The following is a 23,808-nucleotide window of genomic DNA, read 5'->3' as shown; positions in this document are numbered from 1 at the left end:
GTTATCCAGTCATGAATAAACGTATTGGTTGGTCAGAATTACACAAATTTTTACAACTCAACTCAAAACAGCAGCTCTCGATGAAGGATTTAAAGATTTTACTGATTTTGTGGAGGTATGAGTAAGAGAAATTTAAAGAGGAGTCTCTTATTCAACTCTTCAGAGTAGAGCCCCTCCCATAATTTGTAAATTGTTAAGCATGTTATGACCTGGTTCCTCTTCAGAGTAGGGCTCCTCCCAATTAAGAATAATTTGTAAGTTCTAAGCATGGTACGACCTGGTTCCTCTTCAGAGTAGGGCCCCTCCTACTTATAAATAATTTATAAGTTCTTAAGCATGGTACGACCTGGTTCCTCTTCAGAGTAGGGCCCCTCCCACTTATAAATAATTTGTAAGTTCTAAGCATGGTACGACCTGGTTCCTCTTCAGAGTAGGGCTCCTCCCAATTATGAATAATTTGTAAGTTCTAAGCACGGTATGACCAGGTTCCTCTTCAGAGTAGGGCACCTCCCACTTATAAATAATTTATAAGTTCTTAAGCATGGTACCACTTGGTTCCTCTTCAGATCTGGGCTCCTCCCAATTATGAATAATTTGTAAGTTCTAAGCATGGTATGACCTGGTTCCTCTTCAGAGTAGGGCCCCTCCCACTTATAAATAATTTCTAATTTCTAAGCATGGTATGACCTAGTCCTCTTCGGAGTAGGGCCTCTCCCACTATGGATAATTTGTAAGTTCTAAGCATGGTATGACCTGGTTCCTCTTCAGATCTGGGCTCCTCCCACACCACCACAGGATGATAATGATGTGTACATAGATCACTCTATGATGTTGATGTATGAGCAGACCACAATGACAGAATCTCAGCTACCACCGGTCTACATCAAACGGGAACCAAAGAGAATTAAAGTGGAGCACTGTAAGTTATTCAAAAGTCTCACTTATTTTTATTTTTTATTTCTCCAAACTTTATTAGCTCCTTACTTTGACCTGTGTCCCTTCATCTGATGTCAGAAATATTGTAATCTCAAGCATAGATGCAACAGTACCTCTATATGGAAAATAAATAAAGTTTCTTGATACATACTTGATAGTACCTGTATATAAAAAAAAAAGAAAAGTTTCTTGATACACACCTGACAGAATTTTATCCTCGAGAGCTTTTCAATCGAGATCATTATTTGACCTAAAATTTCCCCCTTTTAGTCCGTAAAATCAAATCTCACAAGCCGGAGCAGCCTCATAGCCAGACGCAGTCGGTGATGACTCCTCCGCAGTCCCTCTTCAACCGTCCGTCTGCTGCCCTCTTGAGAATGCGAAGAGAGTTGGCCAAGCAGCAGCAGATCCGAGCCATGGCTGGCAAACCCATCGTGAAACCCTTCGTACAGAGGCCGTCGGTGGTGGATGCTCACGTACAGGATAAACCCGAATGGTTGATTAACGAAGACTGGGCACTACTACAGGTATTAAACATGACTGAATTAACACGCACAAAAAAAAAATACAAATGGTTGCCAAAGAGACTAAAACAAATATATTATGTCATGGTATCAAAATTCAATCCCGTTTGAAGATTACTTGGGTCTTTATGGCACGTATGGCAAGTATTACTTGATGCCACAGATAACTTGCTGCCACAGAAGTATAACTTGATACCATAACTTCATGCCATTGGATGGTATTGGAATTTAGTTACAAAGAGCCTGTCACTCTGGTAACTTTATCGCCACTGATGTAAAGCCACAACACTGGAATGATGCTATATCTGACTACGTTTGTTTTTAAGTAGTGCAGTAATTTTAATGTTTATATTGATGTTAGAGTTGTATTGACAAAATGGTATTATGGGATAGGTAGTAAAGGGGGGGGGGGAAGGGGCATTGTGTGTAGGAAGAAGATTGGGAACCCACTGGTCTAGCTGATCAAATGATATTTTCTAAGAAAATTCCTGAGGCTTAGAGTCACTTCTTTTAAGGTTCATACAATACCGCTGGAGTGCTAAAAGTCTCACAGAGAAATCCATAATGACTTCATAGATGGAAGCCTGGATTGCTTCAATATTGAAAGTCTTATGAACATCAAAGTTAGAGTTTGTCACCATTATTATGGCATGTTCCTCATCTACTGCATTTCCATATTCATGAAGTACACAGGGTACTTATGTATATATATATCCTGTATAATATATATATATATATATATATATATATTTATATATATTTATATATGTTAATTCATATGATATTTTTGTAATTGCAGTACATTCATTTTAGCTTTTTGGCTCTTAATTGCTGTTTGTGGGTAGTGGAATGGGGTGGACGTGGGGTTGAGGCAGGCATAGAATTTTCATTGTTTCACGTTTGAAATAGATATGTAACTCATACACCTAGTATGTACCATGCATTGGTCAAAGGTATACAGACTTAAGTTTCTATTTGTGGCAATAGATTTTGCTTGCACCAATGGATAGAAAATGAAATATGCAATATCTGTCGTGTTTACTACAATTTCAGGCTATTCAGACGCTACAGGAGTTACCGTTAGCCTTACAGCCATTGATACCTGGACATACCATCAATTGGGATCTGGTCAGCGACATTGTCAACTCGTGCAGTCGAATCTACCGATCTCCGAAGCAGTGTAAGATACGGTACGAGAACGTCATCATACCCCGAGAGGAAGGAAAGATCCTCTACGACAACAATCCAAAGAAACAGAAGAAGAACAAGAGCATCTACAGGGTGAGCGAATGTTGGGAGAAAAACATATCAAATAACAAGGCACCGTGTCTGTAAAATAAAATAACAAGGCACCGTGTCTGAAACATAAAATAACAAGGCACCGTGCCTGAAACATCAAATAACAAGGCACCGTGCCTGAAACATCAAATAACAAGGCACCGTGGCTGAAACATAAAATAACAAGGCACTGTGCCTTGAAACAACAAATAACAAGGCACGGTGCCTGAAACATCAAATAACAAGGCACCGTGGCTGAAACATAAAATAACAAGGCACTGTGCCTTGAAACAACAAATAACAAGGCACGGTGCCTGAAACATCAAATAACAAGGCACCGTGCCTGAAACAACAAATAACAAGGCACCGTGCCTGAAACATAAAATAACAAGGCACCGTGTCTGAAACATCAAATAACAAGGCACCGTGTCTGAAACATCAAATAACAAGGCACCGTGTCTGAAACATCAAATAACAAGGCACCGTGCCTGAAACATCAAATAACAAGGCACCGTGCCTGAAACATCAAATAACAAGGCACCGTGCCTGAAACAACAAATAACAAGGCACCGTGTCTGAAACATCAAATAACAAGGCACCGTGCCTGAAACATCAAATAACAAGGCACCGTGCCTGAAACATCAAATAACAAGGCACCGTGCCTGAAACATCAAATAACAAGGCACCGTGCCTGAAACAACAAATAACAAGGCACCGTGTCTGAAACATCAAATAACAAGGCACCGTGCCTGAAACATCAAATAACAAGGCACCGTGTCTGAAACATCAAATAACAAGGCACCGTGCCTGAAACAACAAATAACAAGGCACCGTGTCTGAAACATCAAATAACAAGGCACCGTGCCTGAAACATCAAATAACAAGGCACCGTGCCTGAAACATCAAATAACAAGGCACCGTGCCTGAAACATCAAATAACAAGGCACCGTGTCTGAAACAACAAATAACAAGGCACGGTGCCTGAAACATCAAATAACAAGGCACCGTGCCTGAAACAACAAATAACAAGGCACCGTGTCTGAAAAATAAAATAAATAAAATACATAAAACGGCTGCAGCAAGGTTGAATCCGGTATCGAACAATAGCGATTATCTCTGTAGACCAGTAGTGCCTGTTGTGTTAAATGCAGAGAGGGAAGGATTGTGTTATGCTGTGATGCTGAAGTCCCTTCAGTGTTGTGTTTGACTTGCTACATGTTGCCTAAGAGATAGTTTGTATAGTAACTCTTTGTTTATAAGAGGGAAATGAGGAGAGTGACAGAAAAGTCTAACTGAAGGGAGAAGGGAGCTTGGGGGGGGGTGGGTGGGGTTTGGAGGGGGAGGTTCTTTCAGAAAAGTGTAAACCAAGAGCTCTTCTCTTTTGGGAAGTGTTTTTTGATTATTTTTTAAAGAGCACTTTCCAAAGTTTTATGACGTATTAGGATGGTCTTGACAGTTTTCATTTTGAATTTGAGTTGAATTTTTCTTTTGGAACAATGTTTTTTCTTCTTCTCACAGACTAAGAGTAACAGACCTATGAAGACTGGTCAGCTTCATGCACAGGATTCTAATAGTACCCACAGTAGTCTATTCAACAGCAAGTTTGATGGAATGAAGGGGGCCACTGCCAAGAGGACTCCATTCTGCAAGCAAGTGTGAGTAAAAACAACTTATATGAATAAACATTTACTACAAGTGCATATTCATTCTGGTAATAACACAATGGTGTAAGGCATACCACAGGGACTTGTGGTATGACAAGAAACAGCATCGGTAATAGTAGAATTTCCCCATAGTTTGAGAACAAATACAAGACCTTGAAAGGGTTTTCTGGTGGCAAACAACGTCAAAATTATAATCGAAGAGAAAAATATTCTACAGTATCAGCTGAAAGCGCCATATGTCCTGCCACTACCTTGAGACATGTTTGTTTGAATGTAACCTGTTTTGATATTGGCTAAACTACTCGACTTAAAACTACTCTAGGAAGTTGGATCAGAGTAGATGGTCTGTGATGTCATCTGGGCAAATGCTCTTCAAAAGCTATTTTAATCTTCTTGTTGATTTATGCTTTAAACCTGATCCATTTCGAATGTCTGCTTAGCTGGCAATGTTCTCTGGACTTGAGAATTTCATGAAAGTGTATCTGCTCTGTGGAAATGTTCTTTTCATCTGTGGAAGAATGATTGAAATATTATAAATAAAAACAAAGATGATTTCAGCTACAGTGCTTTTCATGATCATCAGTCATTCTCTTGTTGCCAATGCAAAAATTGACAAAGTACCACAAACTTTGAAAAATATGTTATGTTCGCTATACCAAATGTTATTATGAGGATGATGCGGTTTTCTCCTAAAAGATTGAAAACATCGGCAAATATTTTGCTAATGGATAAAATTCATCCACCCCGAATATCCTGTTAAGCATTGTGATTATGAGTACAAATCCATGAGGGTGTTTACAAGTATAGGAAACAATGCAAGAATACGAGTCAGGACATAAGCACTTTGGAAGAGATATTTCTTATATTTAAGAGGCGAAAGGTATTAATAATTGCAATAATTGTAATTAATAAAGGTATTAATAATTAATTATTTGAAGAAAAAAAACATTATTTGATATTAAGCTATTAATGTAATGGTAACATTTACATCGATGTTGACGTGATTTTTTGTGATATTTTATTCCCCCACAGTTTGAACAATCCGTTGCTGAAAAACCCCAAACACAGTGCGGTGTTGAATGAAATGAACATATCTTACGACAAGCCCATGACACCGTCACAGGTGGCACTGAAACGAGCAGAAAGGATAGCTAAGGAAAAGAAGGTGAGATTTAAGGTAGTATTACATGATACAAGTTTAGGTTGTATTATATAAAATTCAGCATAGTTTTACATCATGTGACTTAAGCATAGTATTATGTGAAATGACTTAGCATAGTATTGCGTGATGTAAGTTTAGCATAGTATTGCGTGATATAATTTTAGAAAAGTGTTAAGTGATGTAATTTTAGCATAGTATTATGTGATATAATTTTTAGCATAGTATTATATGATATAATTTTAGCATAGCAATATGTGATATAATTTTAGCGTAGTATTATGTCATATAATTTTAGCATAGCATTATGTGATATAATTCTGTTTGTTTTTAAACGTTTGTTTTAAGTAGTTGTAGTAGTTTTAAGTGATGTAATTTTAACATAGTATTATGTGATATAATTTTAACATAGTATTATATGATATAATTTTAACATAGTACTATGTGATATAATTTTTAACATATTATTATATGATATAATTTAAGTATAGCATTAAGTGATATAATTTTAGCATAGTATTATGAGATATTATTTAGCATAGCATTATGTGATGTTATTTTACCATATTATTATGTGATATAATTTTGTTTGTGTGAAACGTTTGTTTTAATAGTGCAGTAATTTTAATGTTTATATTGGTGTTAGAACTGTATTGACAGAATTTCAAAGGTATTATGGGATAGGTGGGAGAGGGGCATTGTGTGTAGCAACCCAAAAAAGATTGGGAACCACTGGTCTAGCTGATCAAATGATATTTTCTAAGAAAATTCCTGAGGCTTAGAGTCACTTCATTGAAGGTTCATACAATACTGCTGGAGTGCTAAAAGTCTCACAGAGAAATCCATAATGACTTCATAGATGGAAGCCTGGATTGCTTTCAATATTGAAAGTGTTATGAACATCATGAGATTAACTCCTCATTTATTATAGAAATGTTACCCATCCTGCCTTACATAAATTATGTAAAAATGAAAATAATCAGATGTATTTGTGTAAATGCCATTGAGATTGAAGTTAAGGCCAGAGTAATGTCAGAGGGCCCCCTTTGTACACCTTCCATATATCCTGTATGTTCCTGACACCTCCATATATTCCTGCCCACCGCCCTCTGACTATATATCTTCGGCTCTGCACCCATCCCCTACCTCCCCTCCCGCCTCTTGTCGGCCTGTATGCATCTTCTAATGATCAGTTGATGTTTTCTCAACAGCAACAACAAGAACAGCAACAGCAGAGACAACAGGCTGCTGCTGCAGCCAAGGCTCAGCAACAACAGCAGCAACAACAACAGCAGAAACAGGCACAGAAAGCTGTTGTGCAGCCTGTAGGAACAGGTACAACAGCAACGGTTATGGTGAGTAGTACGAAATGATTGCGTAGCATAATATGCATGAAGGATGAATCATTGTAAGGAGACTAGGAGAGTCTCATATTCAACATTGAAGAATATTACATAACGATATAGTGCTGCAAGTTTAAATGTTTACATTAAGTATAAGAGCTCAAGAGAGAATTGTTCGTTCACTACCCATTGTATATTTCAAATAGAGATTTGTGTTTACTGTCACAAGTACTAGTTGTTAGTGTGTACATCCATGCTATGGTGTGCAAAATTTTGTAGTATTGTGTAGGTTGTGATATTGGCTCAAAAAGATTGGTTGTTAAGTGTGATTGTAGTATTGTTTAGGTTGTGGTATCTGCCCACAAACATTGGTTGTCAGTGTGAACAGCCATGCTATGGTGTGCAATTGTAGTATTGTGTAGGTTGTAGTATTAAATACTTCAAAGAAGGATTCTTAATCCAACTCATGGAATGCTAAATTGATAATTTTCTTCAAGCAATGCTTCTCTCTTTGTTCATGTATACAAAGACAGACTGTATTTGTTAGATTTATATTTTGAAATATTGAAAACCACCATAGCCACTTTTTGACGTATTTGTTTTGACACCAGTTTTTCGTATTAAGGCACACTTTGGTAAGGTAACATGCAAACTTGTAGCCAGTGACTATATTTCCAGCTTTTGATTGGTTGTTTGTTTGTTTACAGCAAGGAGCTGCTATCGCCAGGGGAACCATTCCTAAGGTTGTTCCTGCCATCAGAGGGACTACTGGAGGCAGTATAGTGGTCAATACATCCAGCACTGGTACAGGAGGGGTGACGTTTGCAACCATCAATAAACGAATGACTCAGCAGTTAACACCCGTGGTTTCCGCGACGACTGGTATCACAGCACAGACTGTGGTATGTATATGATTAAAACAAGTCATATTCATTACGGGGTATTGATGGAGAGTTTGTTTAAATAAAGACAAGCAAACCATCAAATAATACAAATATCTGTCATAATAAGTTGATTAAGACACACTGTGTCAACTGGAAGAGATGCAGCGACTGTTAACCTGTATAGAAGATCAGGGATGTGCCCAGGATTTCCTGAGTGCCGGGTATACTGATCGCCGTCCTGGGGAAGGGCTCTAAGGGGAGGGGTGACATTTTTACTTACGTGGTGCACTCGCGCTACAACTGTCAACCTGACATTAACAAGGGCAAGTTATACACAGAGCTAGTGTAGTGTGATACTGCATGCTGCAGATTAAAACCGCACCTACTCCATATCTCCGCACCTGTGTTTACGTGAATTTGACAAATGGGGGGAAACAAGGATACATGTGGCCCAATTTATGTTGAATATAATGTAAGGAATGTCAGGATTTTAGATGATAAAAGTGCTGGGCGGGATTCACGATTTTTAAGACAGTGCTGGGCGTAATTTTTAGTGCTGGGAGGGGCCGCCCAGTGCAGCCCAGCGTGGGCAGATCCCTGGAAGATTATTTGCAGCCTTGCTGCAGGATGCTGCGGCCTCCGAGAATACAATGGCAATGACATGAAATTTTATGCTCTAGTAGATGTAAGCACTTCAGTTAATAGGGTCTACTTCATGTTATGTTTCATGATCCACAAACAAAGAACAGTGACTGGAAATGTTTTGAAGGTATGTCCTTTATGTAATCCAAACTACTTTGTAAGCTTTGATATTAGAGTTTGAGCGAGCTCCTCGAGAAAAGTCTCCATTAGAGAGGTTTTGCCTATTTTATCGTTTCAGGGTACTCTAGCCCAGGTGGTGCGTTCACAAGGAGGACGAACCACGATCCCAGTGACAGCTATCATCACCACACAAACTGGACGGACCACAGCAGGTCAGATTGTGTCGTCTGTCTACACCACTTCTGCACAACAGCCAAGAGCTGCTACCGCCCAGACTGGTACGTTCTACCCCCTGGACCTCTAACCTTACCCACCCCTCAGCCTCTAACCTCACCCACACCCTGACCCTCTAACCTCACCCACCCCTGACCCTACAACCTCACCCAACCCCTGACCCTCTAACCTCACTCACCCCTCCTTCACCCATCCCTGACCCTACAACCTCACCTGACCCTCTAACTTCACCTACCCCCTGACCCTCTAACCTCACCCACCCCTGACCCTACAACCTCACCCAACCCCTGACCCTCTAACCTCACTCACCCCTCCTTCACCCATCCCTGACCCTCTAACCTCACCTGGCCCTCTAACTTCACCTACCCCCTGACCCTCTAACCTCAACCACCTCTGACTCTACAACCTCACCCAACCCCTGACCCTCTAACCTCACTCACCCCTCCTTCACCCATCCCTGACCCTCTAACCTCACCTGACCCTCTAACTTCACCTACCCCCTGACCCTCTAACCTCACCCACCCCTGACTCTACAACCTCACCCAACCCCTGACCCTCTAACCTCACTCACCCCTCCTTCACCCATCCCTGACCCTCTAACCTCACCTGACCCTCTAACTTCACCTACCCCCTGACCCTCTAACCTCACCCACCCCTGACCCTACAACCTCACCCAACCCCTGACCCTCTAACCTCACTCACCCCTCCTTCACCCAACCCTGACCCTCTAACCTCACCTGACCCTCTAACTTCACCTACCCCTTGACCCTCTAACCTCAACCACCTCGGACCCTACAACCTCACCCAACCCCTGACCCTCTAACCTCACTCACCCCTCCTTCACCCATCCCTGTTCCTCTAACCTCACCTGACCCTCTAACTTCACCTACCCCTTGACCCTCTAACCTCAACCACCTCGGACCCTACAACCTCACCCAACCCCTGACCCTCTAACCTCACTCACCCCTCCTTCACCCATCCCTGTTCCTCTTACCTCACCTGACCCTCTAACTTCACCTACCCCTTGACCCTCTAACCTCAACCACCTCGGACCCTACAACCTCACCCACCCCCTGACCCTCTTACCTCACTCACCCCTCCTTCACCCATCCCTGTTCCTCTTACCTCACCTGACCCTCTAACTTCACCTACCCCTTGACCCTCTAACCTCAACCACCTCGGACCCTACAACCTCACCCACCCGTCCATCTTATCCATCTGTCATTAGATAGTATTTCTTGTTGATTTTAATCTCTTGCCATGTTTGCTCTTAGAATTCAATATTATTAGGTAAATGTTGTATTCATTACTCTTTCAGTTTAAACCCTGCAATTGCAATGTAACATCAAAAGTGTTATGATTAGTGTGTTTCATGAGTATCACAGCAGATGTTAAAGGGCTTGAGAGAATCTATAACTTTTGCCATAATTTTAGTTGAGAGACACAAGAGTCCCTCTTAGTGGAGGTTGTGTACATATCAGTCTTGCAGTGAGTTCATATTGGTACTCACATTCTAGCATCCTTTACTTGTAATCGACCTTTAAGCATTGTACTCATTCTCTGGGCATATCAGAATCTAGTGCAGTCACTAATGTAAGACTGAGTACCCTTACTCATGCTTAGAGCCTCATACTCACAGCATTTCAGAATCTAGTACACACACTACTGCAAGACTGAGTAGTGAGTACCCATACCCATGGTATCTATTCTGCCTCACCACATCTAGAAATTTCCAGAAATATAATATGTGGTTTTTATGTTTAATTTCAGTAACCAGTACTCCATTTAAGAATATGGGTACAGTTCAGATAGCATTCCTGAGACAGCAACATCAGCAGCAGCAGCAGCTCAAGGTGATTTGATTAATAAAAGAAACTTATTTTCATTCTCTCTCTGTTCCCATTGATCGACTTCCCTGTCTTGTTATAAATATTACTGAACTGGCTTGTGAACAACATGCTTCATCCTAAATAATGCAAAATAATTTATTGGTGATCTTTGGTATGCCCTTGGTGCGAGAAAGTGATGATTGTTGAGATAGTGCGAGAAAGTGATGATTGTGCCAAAGTGATGATTGTTGATATCAAGCTTGATGAGAATCATGAGGAAAAGGTTTTGTACGGACCTAGTAGCAACCAATAGCTGCTGTATGTATGTAATGGTTAGTCCATGGTATAGTGTGTCAGTAGAGATGTTGACTAAACTGTAAGTCTATCAAAATTTATTATAGTGGTTGGATCTGCCTGAGTGGTTTTTACTTCCTTTCAAACTTGGTCTCAGTCGTTTTCTTTGCAATTTGACTTTTTACCCTCCGTTGCCGAATAATGATGAGTGGGATTCATTGACCAAGTTTTATTGTTTCTAAAGTAAAATGGGTGAATTTGTCATAATTAGCTTGGAAGTGGCTATTTTCTTCTGTGAGAAAATTCTTCTTCCTATTGTAGAAACATTCCTGTGTTGTATGTTTCAGCCCCTAAAATGTTCATCGCTAGTTGGAAGTTTTTACCTACTTTTAAGGAAATCAACAAAATAATCTGCCATTTCTGACTTACAATTGATTGACATATGAGCAATGAGTTGAAACCCCCTGAATCAATCAATCAATCCATTAACCATATTTACTATCTGTCTCATAAATTTGTGACCAGCTGGAACGTGCCAAGTTGCAGCAACAGGCCCAGGCACAGGCGCAAGCTGTCCAGGCCCAAGCTCAGGCCCAGGCCCAGGCTGCACAACAACAGGTGCAACTTCAAGCCCTTACCAAAGTGGTGTCGCCCTCAGTCAGCTCCTCTGGGACGACCATAACCCAACAACAGCTCTCTGCCCTGCAGCAACAGAAGGTTAGATATTATGTTATTATCTCCAAGCTCACCTCAAAGTATAGTTTCAAAGTATAGTTTCATAGTTCCTTTTAACAAAATGTGAAGGGAAAAAACCAAAAATCCTCATTCTGCCCAAAACATTTACATCATTTCATCAGATTGTAAAGGTGATACTTTAGAAATCATATTCAGGACAAAAGAATTTTATATGTAACTATGATGCAGTTGAATCAGAATGCTCTTAAGCAGTGTCATAGCTGCAAAGAAAAGCTGTAAAATAAAAAAGTATAAGAACACAAAACACTCTGGTTTTCTGTAGGTCTGATTATTTGATAAATCTTTAGAGAAGTTTATGTGTTAATAGCAAACACGTAATTTAAGTTGTTTGACACTTTTCAGCAGTGTTTTTTTGTCATTTTGTTACATGTTCCATTCAGCTGGCACAGAAGCTCCGTAGCCCCGAGATGCAGGCACTCTTGAAACAGCAGGCACATCTGCGGGCCGTCAAAGGCTTGACAGTTAGCTCTGTATCCAGTGTAGCTTCGCAAGGTATGTGATTGGTCAATCAATAGAAATAGAAAAAGACGGTGGGGGGGGGGCTGGGGTGAAAAATGTTTTAAAGCACCGACAAATACAGCAGAGTGTCTTCATGCTTGACATTTTGCATTTGAGATGTGCGAAAAGAACTCTTAATAAACAGCATGTGGGGTAACGATCTTGTATTTTCCACATCCAACCAATAAGACACATTCACAAATATTCATATGCTCGTGGCATGATGTGTACGTTCATTTTCATAATATTAACATAAATATTACGTTGCTGTTTTATCGTGTTCAATCCCAATTAAGATGCAGAGAATGGACACTTCATTCGGAAATTCAAACAGCGAAATTGATGCCTGCCTGAGAGTGTCGTGATTCAAAGATTATATGATTCTAACATTATATGGTTTCAATGTATTGCAGACATCTGGTTGTGGTGTTTTTTTCTACTAAAAGTGTTCCAGATAAATGGTTTGCTAGAAACATAGTTTTAGTCAATTCTGCAATAGTTGAGGGTGCAAAAATGTCTTCTTTTATTGTGGGGTGTCTTGGAAATATTGCAATTGTTTGTTACCTTTTTATAACCTTATTGTTTTTGTTTTGGTGGTATTGTCACAAGCTCCGACTCAGATTAAACAGCAGGCAGTCACAGTTGCAGCCCAACCAGGTACACTGAAGACCCTAACCTTACCCCAGGGGACCACGGTCAGTGGAGCAGGAGGTGCAGGTACCACCTCCCAGAAGGTTAACTTCCTACAGCTCGTCTCTATGCCAAAGCAAGCTCATAAAGTGGTAAGGCGTTATAATATTTATGTCTTTGACAGGAGCTCTTGCTCTTATTTTGTTAACATTACCTCAGTTCATAATAAGCATTTCATATAATGCTGAGTGGGGCATTTAAGGGCAGAGGTATCTTGGAAGTTTTATGTGAGAGGTTTTGTGGTTAGCATGAAGATGTAGAATGTGCAGTTTGGTTCATCACATTTCGAGGGAGGTAAAAAGATATCACATACATCATTGATTCAAGAATTTGACCTCTCATCCACGGCTAAAAATTCAAGAAAATTAATTTATTAGTACAAACTTGCATTAAGACCTAATTATAGATTTAATGTATAGTCTAAATGTACCTCAGAATTCACAATTTGCTGCTTAACTCCAATTTTTTTTTTTCTGCGGGAGGATCTCCCAGACCCCTCTACCATGGGCCTTAGCGACCCCATTGCCACACCCCTCCTAATCAAAATCCTTGAATTGCCCCTACCATTTCATTAAAGGTTTATCCTCCTACCAAATCAGATGTGGGAGGGTCTCTCCCAAGTTCCCAACCCCCAGCCCCCTTTGATATCCTGTGCACAGGACTGCTCCCAACACCATGGAAAACTCACTGAAATGTAAATGCACCTTTTTAACGTGTGCCACAGGATCATGTTGCCACTTATTATAAACCTCCTAAATTCAAACTGAAAAGTGAAGTTCAATCATGTGGGCCAAAAATGCCACATTAACCTACAGCTATGAAAAAAATGGAAGCAGCTAACCCATGAAGAATAAAAAAAATGTAGCCCACCCCCTCCCCCACCCTCAAAGAAAAGTAAATGCTTGCAAGGTCATTGTTAAGTAATGTGTGCATAACAAAAAAAAACATGTTGCATTAGAAAATAAAATTGTAAATAATTGACAAATAAACTTTTCCAAAAGTTGCTGTTAATTCAATGTCTTATTTCTTGTTACATTAATGTAAATCCCTTCCTACCCTGCATGATGTTATCTGTGCTTGGCAAACTTTTTTGTAATTGATGAAGAATTGATTTCTTGTGAAGTTACTGTTTTAATTCATTTTACAACACATTACTTGTAAAACATTAGCAGTCTTACCAGCTCCCTAGTGAATCTTGTCATATTTAATGTTTCGTCAAAGCTCCCCTGGTAAAATGCTGTCATATTTTTGTGTTTTGTCAAAGTAATATATTAAGCATAAAAAAGAAACTTAAGACTTGGTATTACTGGGAAATACTGGCAAACTCGGCAGCTCCCTGGTAAATGTGGTCATATTTCAGGTATTGTCAAAAGTTTACGTTGAGCATAAAATCAAGTCGACTTTGCATCACTCTTAAATTATTTGCAAGCTCAGCTCCTGCTGCTGCCGCCTGGTAAATGTTGTCATATTTCATGTTTTGTGCTTCATTTATTCAATCCTGTCACGGCACACGGTTTGCTTTCATAGGGTACCGCTCAACAGCAACAGTTATCACTTGGCAGGGTTCAGCAGGTGACAACAGCGCCAGGCCAGGCAGCCACTCAAAATGCTACGTTGGTACAGCGTGTGGTCACCAGCCAAGTCAGGGTCAGTCCATTATTGCTTAACCATTTTTCATCCATCTTCGTCCCAATCTTCATCACCTCATAAAGCCTCAAAGCGTATCTGCTGTAAAATAAATAACGCAAAGCTTCTGTGTTTTTAACTTGCTTTTGTGAATCAAAGCTTTAATCATAGTTCTCTTTCCTTCCCTCTGAAAATTGTGTTTGTTTTAATTTTTCGTCGGTAAACAATTTTCGATCGTTTTTCGGAATTTTGATATGTAGTGCGGTCAATTTCAAATATTAGGTTTATCAGATTTGCTTCTTTGTTTTTAACTTTTGATGAGACATAAACCAACCCGTCATGTTTATGAGAGATGGTTGTCATGGTTACGCGCCTGAGTTGGGTACCTGGGTACCAAACATTCGGGTACCCTAATCGAAAACATATTGTCATGATTGAATACCCCCAAAAGCAAGAGCGGAAAAAAGTACAACATTTTTAAACTTTAAGCTTAGCTTAGAAAATGCAATTTTTACAGATATTCATAATTGTTCTATTTTGTTTGTAAGAAATATCAAACCCTAGGAGTAGATTTAAAAGCTTGTTCAATGTTAACATTATTTCAACATTTCTCTTTGACTGAATGTTATTCAGCTGACTAGTAGAGAAATGGATTTTACAATAATGTCGTAAAAATAATTGTCAAATATGTGGATAGTTAGGAGGTTTGTTTCAGTTGATATGCAGTCACACATTCAACTACTTTGCTGTTCCATGTTCTCAGTGATATTCTCTGGGTGTTTTGTTTAGTCTCCTCAAGTTTATAACGAATCACTTTTTCATCTCTCTCCTCAGCCTCAGGTTCAGACTGTTCGTCAGCAGTTACAGCAGAGCCATAAACGGAACCAGGGTGCAACTACTTTATCCATCCAGCAGGCAGGGAAACCAGTCACCATCATACCACATGGTAAATCCAGTGTTCAAGACATGCTTTGGATGAGTAGTTTGTAATTCATAGTCCGAGACATTTACCCCCTATGTAAGGTAACAGTGCTGTCAGCAGTTCCCCCTCTGTAAGGTTACAGTGGTGTCAGCAGTTTCCCCCTCTGTAAGGTAACAATGGTGTCAGCAGTTTCCCCTTCTGTAAGGTAACAGTGGTGTCAGCTGTTTGTGGCAGCTGTCCCGTGCAGTTCCCTTGAAGAAGTTTGTAACACATTGCTTATCATTCTAACATAATAATTTTGCCCATTACTGTGTTACAAATTTAACCTTGTAATTTTTTTGGTTTTTTGTTTGTTTTTGGTAAAAGGTGGTGCTGTGTTGACTGCAAACCCCAAAGTGAGTACTTCAGTGAGTGGACAGACATATTCGCAACTGATGGCCAACTCGAATAAAGTACTGACTCAACTGGTACAGCAGGCTGGCCAGAACGCACCCTCACAGCAGCTAGCTAGGATCATCACTCAACCAGCAGTCACAAGCCTGCAACAGCAGCAGGCCAAGCAGCAACAGCAGGTTGCCGCGGCAGCAGCGGCCGCAGGTCAGAATGTCACCCAGGCTATCATCATCCAGGAGGAACCTTCTCCAACCACGGTACCAAACACCATAGCAGCAACCACCCAACAGGCTGTCACCACAGCCAGCAGCCTAACCGTGGTAGCCCAGCCACAACCCAAGCAGCTGGTGGTCACCACCACCGCTGCTGGCGCAGTGGTGGCCGCCGCCGCGACTGCTACTCCGGCGACTAGCGCACCCCCCTCCCTGCCCACGACCATCACCATCAAAGAAGAGGAAGTGACGGAGGAGGTCGGAGAAGCTGGTGAGGATCAAGGGTCATCCAAGGATTCACCTGCGGTGAGGACGTCACCGTACACAATGAGACGACGAAAGCCCTCACAGAGTGGAAGTCAGTGATACCAGAAAGTACCTCCTCCTCCGTGAGGGAGTGATTTGGTTGAGTACTCTCAAAACAATACATAATGATGATGATGATGGAGAACTAACTTCAAATGTGTTCTTCAAGTGTGTATGTGAAAAATGGTTTACATCTATGAATCATTATTTATCACAATATTGTTTTTGCTCTCTTCCCCCCCCCACCCCCCCTCTTGACTTGATGCTAAAACTAGTAGCAGGGTGAAATTGGAAAGTTTTGTTACAGCAAATTCTTCTACACCATCAGCACGACAGTAGAGAAGTGAGGGGGGAGGGGGGTTGCGAGCCTCTTAGGGTGGCCAAAATTTTCTCGAGGATTGGGAGAAAAAAATGATTTGTAGATATTGTGGAAAGTAAAGTGGATGGTGACTGGCTACTTGTAAATTGTCTATGATTTCCAAATCAGTTTACTGAAGTTGATTTATTTATAACGGATTTGCTAAGCAACTTTTGGAGGAAAAATCCTGTAAATATTTTGTAATGACCAAAAAAGCTGCTAGCAACTTTCCATTAAACTGGGTTACTTAATTTTCATTGCTATTAATGTCGCACTTACCCTAGTAAGAGCATAATTTGTATTTTTGTTTTGAGAAAAACATTTTCTTCCCCCCCTCCTCCCCTTCCCCTCCTTATGAAATAGAGAGATAGGGGAATAATGAGTGTGGTTTGTTTTGACAATGAATTAGAAAATGTTTCATTCAAGCTGTTTCTGGAACTTTTTATAGACCTTCACAGCACATTCTCTGGGAAAAACTTCCATCAACAGTTTGTTTTTTGTTTCGTAAATGTGTAAACAATTATTTGTAAATATGTAAATGATATTTGTAGAACTGTTGTAATTTACATAACATCTTTTGGAAAGGTATTTAGTGGTCAAATAATTATTTATCGTCTAGTGGGTATAAATGAATGAATTTAGAAAAGAGGTTTGCTGGAGGACCTTCTTGTGGTAGAATTTGTAATAATATACTATAATATGGTAAACCTTTGATCTGTAAATATCACATCTTTTAAGAAATTGGAAGGAACAAGAAAACATTGCTAGAGATGGTTACAAACAAGAGCAGTCAAAATGTGCTCAAGTGTCCATTGTAATAATTTCATCGATCAGTACGGCCAGCAAGAAGTCGGTCAACTAACCAACAAAGAAAACTGAATTTAAAAACAATTATGGACTTTTGTTCTGTAAGAAAAATGTCTGCATTTCTGATCAAGGTCCTTTGTTTTATGTGGCCCCGCTGACAGAGTTGTAATAAAATCAATTTAATTTTGAGGTGAGAGTGGTGTCACTACCAGTGGATATGTTCCCCACTCACTTTTTAAGCTAAATGGGGATTATGAGTTATTAGAGTTAAGGGTATAGTAGTATATGTAAGCCCAAACTTTACAAGACTGCATCACTTTTGAAAATTCTGCAACATGGCCCTTAGGTCAAAAGATGTTGGACACCTCACATGTGTAGTGTCCTATGGTCAAAATGTTTGGCTTCCATGTATAACCTACATAAATAATATCAGGTACACATTACATTTCCTAAGGATATTTCATAGCAAAGGTATAGATACCTTGGGTGATTTTTACTTTGTCAGTACATATGTATTTGGACGCTTAAATTACCGATATTTTTTTTCTCTTCACCGGAATGGTTATTACTCTACGTATGTGTGAATAGTATGGTTATTCAGTATTCTAACAATTTTTTTCTTTGGAAAACCAATATTCTGTATTAAAATGTGTAACATATGAATTTGATGAAAAATTAAAATGTGTTTGTCTGTAACCCCCCCCCCCCCTCTTCCCCCATCAAAGTTTGTTGCTATAGAGATGAATGAGATCCAAAATGGACAGAAACAGGGAACATCTGAATTTGATGAAAAATTTAAAAAGGTGTTTCTACAACCCATCCACCCCCTCCCCTCTCAAAGTCTGTCCCATCCACCCCTTCCCCTTCTCAAAGTTTGTTGTCATAGATGTGAATGTGATCCATAACTGGGAAAAGGAAATAATTTTCACAGTGCTGCCATGTAAGTTATTAGCAATAAAGTTTTGAACAAATGATTGAATTTCACTTCCCAATTCCACTGGAAAATTTCTGGTCAAGATAAAATTGTGAATTCTGCACCTTTCACCATATTAATTGGGTTTACGTAACAACAGTAACAAAGCTGAGATATTTAGTTTACAAAAATGTTTATATTCATAATTTTTTTTCCATCAATGTACATTCCCTGAGAATGATGGTGTGGTGTGTTAGATTTCTACTAACAAGTAATGTTTGTTGTGAAAGAAAAACATGCTTGATGTACAACAACTGTAATAAACGATTTGCAGAACAAACTTCATCTCTGTTACCTTCATTTATTGATAACACCTTGTTTCCGATTCAACAATAATAGAGTGAGTTGAAAGAGTCAAACTGTCAGTGTGCAGTGAATAGCTGTTTGGGGGGGGGGGGGGGGAGGGAGGGGTTGGTGTGCAGTGATTAGCTGTTGGGGCGGGGGAGGGGAGGGGGTGTGTGTGGTGATTAGCTGTTGGTGGGTGGTGTGCAGTCAAGCTGTTGGGGTGGTCCGCAGTGATAAGCTCTCTGGGGGGGGGGGGCCAAAGACAACCCAATTGAATGCTGAACTTGTATAACAAAATGAAACAAACTTAAGTGTACAAATTTATCATATCGTGGAAAGGGATTGGGGGGGGGGGGGTGAGATACTAGAAGCTTTAGCTCAAAGTGCATGAGAATGGTAGGATATCAGAAGAGACAAACCTGGTATCTTATCTGCCTGTTAGTCTCTAGCCCAGCTTAATATACTGTTTGTGTATGCCAAAAAAATGTATGTATATGTGTTCTTCCCGCAAGCAGGAACTCGCGAAAGAAGCCATTTAGGCTTATAGACTTGCCACCTGACCGAAGCCAAGCTGACCGACAATCTTGAGAATCGTTACACTCCAGGAAAATCCAATGTCAAAGAAACTCAAGAATATCTTAAGTTAACCTCGTCAGGGTAGTTGTTCCATATTATATCATACCTAGGGTTAGCTATAACTGTTTCACAACTCAAAGACTGATTGAAAATAAAACAAAGAAACTAAAGTGTTTTTTTTCAGGAACAAACCTTATACAGAGTGCACTTTACCTATGTTTGAGGGCATACAGTAAATTGCGATAGTTAAGGCAATGTTCTTTGAAAGGATAGCAGGAAAAAATAACGATCTCGCTGATTTTGTACAGTGGTTTAGTTCTCTCCTTCAGCTATTAGATTTCATGGATGGTTTGATCAGACTGCCAGAAATAGCATTATATATGTGAAGGTTGGGAGTCAAACTGCTCGAAGTAAGAAACTTTTCCATAACTTTGCGTATTATCTGAAGTTTACCATCAAATTTTGCAAAACGTGTGGAATAATCCCCAAAAGTGTCTCAAAATAGATAAATGATGTTTCCTCTATTCACTGTGGCAGTTTTGGCTGTTTCCGTTAAGGCTTTGTAGATTAAATTGCAATTAAAAATGGGTCACAATTTTCAATACAGTGTCTAGCAGAGCAGCTACATGTATAACACAATACATGCATTTAGGGGACACGTAAAGTTACCGTACACCCAATAGACCAAACGATGAAATAATATAGATTAAGGCACAGTTTAAGTACATGTATACCATTGGTACATGATAGAAATTAGACCAGAACCACAAACTTTATTATTCTCTTATAAAAATGAATCTAGGGAATCAAGAAACACAAAGGATGAATTTGACAGGTTTTTGCAGGAATTCCATAAAATTGATTGTCACGCCTCATTACAAGGGTTCTTCTGGATGCTATTTTTTTGTAGTCAATGTCTTTTCAATTCTAGGCTACACCGATTTTTCAATTCCAAAAAGAATTTTACTCAAATTTTAATTATAGCTTGACAAAAAGAATCTGGCAGTATCTGTTATTGAAAAAGTATTTAAGAAATTTGCATTGTATACCAGAAATAGTTGCTTTTTGGGAATAAACTGGCAAACTTGCCAAACTTGTTGACTAGATACAGACAAAAACTTGGGCCAGTTTCATATAAACAAATATGTTGAGAAGCGATCCATTACAACTAAAGCTGTTGTGTTCAATCATGGTCTATTCCAACCATCACATTTGCCTAATGTTATCCTCTTAAGGCTACCATGCATATTACACCCCAATAAATGTTGTACCATCACCTGCCTCTTTGAAGCTTGAAAACAGTTCAAAATATATCTTTCAATTCCATGGCCCAAAGCATAAAAAAGTACCCTTATGTAATACCAGTTTGGACAATGATTCTTCTCAAAACATGTTTAAATATATGGTTTTGCTGAATAAAAGTAATCCTTTCCTTCATCTGATCAGCTCTTAGCAATTTCTCTGTTACAAAAGGCAACGTTGCATCGTCAGTATAAATCAGTTTTCACCTTGAATTGCACCACATTTTGCCGTAAAAATTAAAATAAAATATTGCTGAAATTCTACCGGTTTTCTATATTTTAATATAAACCAACCAGCAGTTTTTAGTCATAGTCACTAATATTTACAAGTAAAAACCATTTCCCTGAAATGTTTTAAATTCTCAAAACTTAAATTAACTCATTAATTCATTGGATTTGAAACTTGATGAAATTAAAATCTTTTAGCGTAGAAATGTATGGAGCATAAAAATTTGGGCACACCTGCAGGAGACACGACAGCAAGGATTGTCTAAAGTAATTAATGGAATTGAAGACTTGCCCCAAACCGCGTGCGGCCATCTGAAAAAGTTAACTTTCTGTTGCTTGCAAGTGACGTTTTGTTTGTGTCGCTACAAAATACAGACAGTAATGTAAATATCGTCTCATATGGTATTACATGGTACGATGACCTGTTATGATAACAATTATATTAATATTGACGGTTTGTTTGTTTAATATAACAGTTCAGTAAGTAGTATTGTAACTAACTAAGATGTGATCCTGCTGGACAGACACTACGACAGGACGATACACAGAGTACTGAGTGAGTTGTACACATGGCAATCTCCCATGATACTAGACAACACACTGATTGGTAGTACCATTGGTCCACAAGACAGAAATCAGGTGTAGTCTTAATTCCAGAGAAGAAAAAAACCCTTCACCACAGACACTCTCATGAATGATTATTAAAGGGAAAGAAGTGATTTTTGTGAAAAATTACTCGTAAGTACCAAACAACTGCCAGTAACTTTGGAATCTCTCCAATCCATCATCTGCACGACACCAGGGTATTCTCCACCTTTCACTCGCATCATCTATGACTCATTTGGATCCTTCAGCGTTTTATCGACACCAACTTGCCGTGGAACTTCTTATCGATGGAGACCTTGTACGGCACTCTCTGTTCTGCCGGTTTACGGATGACCAGTCTTCCGTCGGGTAGTTTGGTGGTGTTAGCGACCTTGTCGTGCCATCGGTCCGCGTACTTACAAAAGCCGCTCACAGCCGGGACTCTCTTATTGGGCCCGTACGGCGGAGGGAGGGGACTCGGCGGAGGGTCGCTTAACGTGACCTTGTCTGTCGTCATCTTGTTCTTTGGCGGCAACCCTTTGGCTTCCCTTTCCTTGTTAAATTGCAGAAGCATATGTGCGTGTAATCTGCTCTTCTGTTCTTCTGTGGGAGGCTCGGGGCCGTATACTTCAACTGGAGTGAACTTGGGCATGGCCTTGAGGACCTCTGCAGATACGAAAGTGGTGTGAAACATATTGGATATTGTATAGGCGAAAAAACAAAACATCAATTGAGGGAAATATAGGGAAATTGTTTAAATCGGTTGCAACGATCAAAGTATTCCTTCTTTTTTACGGGACACTTTTTGTTTCTAAATGGTACTTTCAGGTCACATTCCAAAGCACTCAGTGACCACATAAAAGAGCAACATGAATATCCAGTTGCAGAACTTTTCATATTTGTCAACACAATTTGCTTTGAAACATGACATGAAATCACTGTACAGAGTAGTAACATACCAGTTAATAATTTTTTTTCTTTTTCTTTTTTGTAGGTTTACAGTCTTGTTCAGGACCAAGGCCCTCTCACACGACTTAACATCTTAACCCTGGTCATTGGTAACTTGTCACACCTACACACCAAAGTGTGCACAATTCAATCAATCTCTCCGGGGGTACCACAGTGCACCACAGCCACGTGTCCCCCCGGGGGACTTCCTGAAGGGTGCAGCCACAAACCCGCGAACGCAACTATATTTACAAGTTACCTCGCAAGTCCCCATTTATACACCTGTGTGAAGAGAGGCAATGGAGGATAAAGTGCCTTGCTCAAGGACACAGCGCAATGATCTGGCCAGGATCCTTAGAGCGCAAGTCCACTGCTTTAACCACTTGACCACAACACCCTCACGATTGATCTGGTATCAAATCGCAAAGTGCTATGCAAAATGCTATGTAAATTATCAAGTTGCCATACAAGTGTGGGTGGGTGTATTACAACAGTTTTTACACAGGAAAACATAGTATTTGATGGAGAGAAAAAAACCAGTGCCTTCAAAACTGCTATATAAAGTTTCACTGATTGATTCCCTGCATACTAAGTATGAGGAATTTGTCCAACCGATGGACGGATCAAGGATTTTATAAAGAATGTGGTGTGGCCCTGGGTTCATTGAAACCTACTCCAAAGGAAGCAGGGATCTGGGAATCTGCCCCCCCTACCCCCCCTCCTCCCACCCGAAAACATGAGGTGGAATTTAGAGTGTACATTAAGTCTACAATCGATCCAATCTAAGTTAAATGTAAGGTTGTGCTAATTGCTTTTGATGTTTTGTGTCAGATTAAAATGGGGGAAGGGTGGAGGGAGGGGGGGTGAAAGTGGATTGTTCAATAACAAAGAAAACTTTGTGGGTCAACCCTCCATAGCTTATGCCAAATTAGACCATTCCTAATCAGATTTTGATGGACTAAAAAGTAACAAGTTTCAAAAGTTTCAAAGTATGAAATTCCAAGGTTTAGTTAAAAAAGCAGCTTGCTGTACAACAAGTGGATAATTGGATATGAAAGAGTGGGAATGTATAACGGATGTCGACAAGGGTGGGGAGTAGGGGTACTAAATGGGTGGAGGAAGGGGGAGACGAGGGTATTGGAAGTCAACAGGACTAAAAGTTGATTTAATTTGCTCATACCTGGTGAGTGTTCGATATCAAAGGCATAAAACATGGGTTCTCCTATGGGCTTTTTCGTTTCCTTGGTAACTGGAATGTGATAACCAATCTTCTGTAAAAAGAGCGTTTTTCTAAAATGAAAAAAGAAACAGAATTGTTATGATGAACAAGTGAAAAGTAGCAACATAATCTGGTGAGACAGATTTTTAATTCAGTTTGGTCAATTGTTGAATTGTCCCCAATAATAAACTCCCGTCACAATTTAGTTCACTCTGAAC

General features: G+C 39.8%; 2 protein-coding genes across 6 annotated transcripts in view; one reads left to right on the top strand and one right to left on the bottom strand.

The window, feature by feature from the left end:
• LOC139981377 (helicase domino-like) overlaps window positions 1-18,733 on the top strand; it is a 58,263-nt gene extending 39,530 nt beyond the window's left edge. For 3 of the 4 annotated variants that reach the window (XM_071993737.1, XM_071993738.1, XM_071993736.1), the window contains 15 exons: window positions 769-919; window positions 1,207-1,463; window positions 2,514-2,741; window positions 4,257-4,393; window positions 5,435-5,567; window positions 6,773-6,916; window positions 7,612-7,806; window positions 8,669-8,828; window positions 10,555-10,637; window positions 11,433-11,624; window positions 12,044-12,155; window positions 12,771-12,943; window positions 14,379-14,498; window positions 15,312-15,423; window positions 15,766-18,733. In XM_071993737.1, the coding sequence (XP_071849838.1) occupies window positions 769-919; window positions 1,207-1,463; window positions 2,514-2,741; window positions 4,257-4,393; window positions 5,435-5,567; window positions 6,773-6,916; window positions 7,612-7,806; window positions 8,669-8,828; window positions 10,555-10,637; window positions 11,433-11,624; window positions 12,044-12,155; window positions 12,771-12,943; window positions 14,379-14,498; window positions 15,312-15,423; window positions 15,766-16,370 (2,802 nt within the window). In that variant the 3' untranslated portion in view covers window positions 16,371-18,733. The remainder of the gene's footprint in view (window positions 1-768; window positions 920-1,206; window positions 1,464-2,513; window positions 2,742-4,256; window positions 4,394-5,434; window positions 5,568-6,772; window positions 6,917-7,611; window positions 7,807-8,668; window positions 8,829-10,554; window positions 10,638-11,432; window positions 11,625-12,043; window positions 12,156-12,770; window positions 12,944-14,378; window positions 14,499-15,311; window positions 15,424-15,765) is intronic. The other variant, XM_071993741.1, reaches the window with a different exon arrangement.
• Window positions 16,983-23,808, bottom strand: part of LOC139981378 (uncharacterized) — a 31,656-nt gene continuing 24,830 nt past the window's right edge. For both annotated transcript variants that reach the window (XM_071993743.1, XM_071993742.1), the window contains exons 20-21: window positions 23,552-23,661; window positions 16,983-22,089 (exon numbers count right to left, since the gene is read on the bottom strand). In XM_071993743.1, coding sequence (XP_071849844.1) covers window positions 21,689-22,089; window positions 23,552-23,661 — 511 coding nt within the window. In that variant the 3' untranslated portion in view covers window positions 16,983-21,688. The remainder of the gene's footprint in view (window positions 22,090-23,551; window positions 23,662-23,808) is intronic.

The sequence above is a fragment of the Apostichopus japonicus genome, chromosome 15, assembly GCF_037975245.1.
Source record: "Apostichopus japonicus isolate 1M-3 chromosome 15, ASM3797524v1, whole genome shotgun sequence".
Classification (NCBI taxonomy): domain Eukaryota; kingdom Metazoa; phylum Echinodermata; class Holothuroidea; order Aspidochirotida; family Stichopodidae; genus Apostichopus; species Apostichopus japonicus.
Note: the sequence above shows the minus strand (reverse complement) of the source record. Positions and strands in the feature narration are given on the sequence as shown.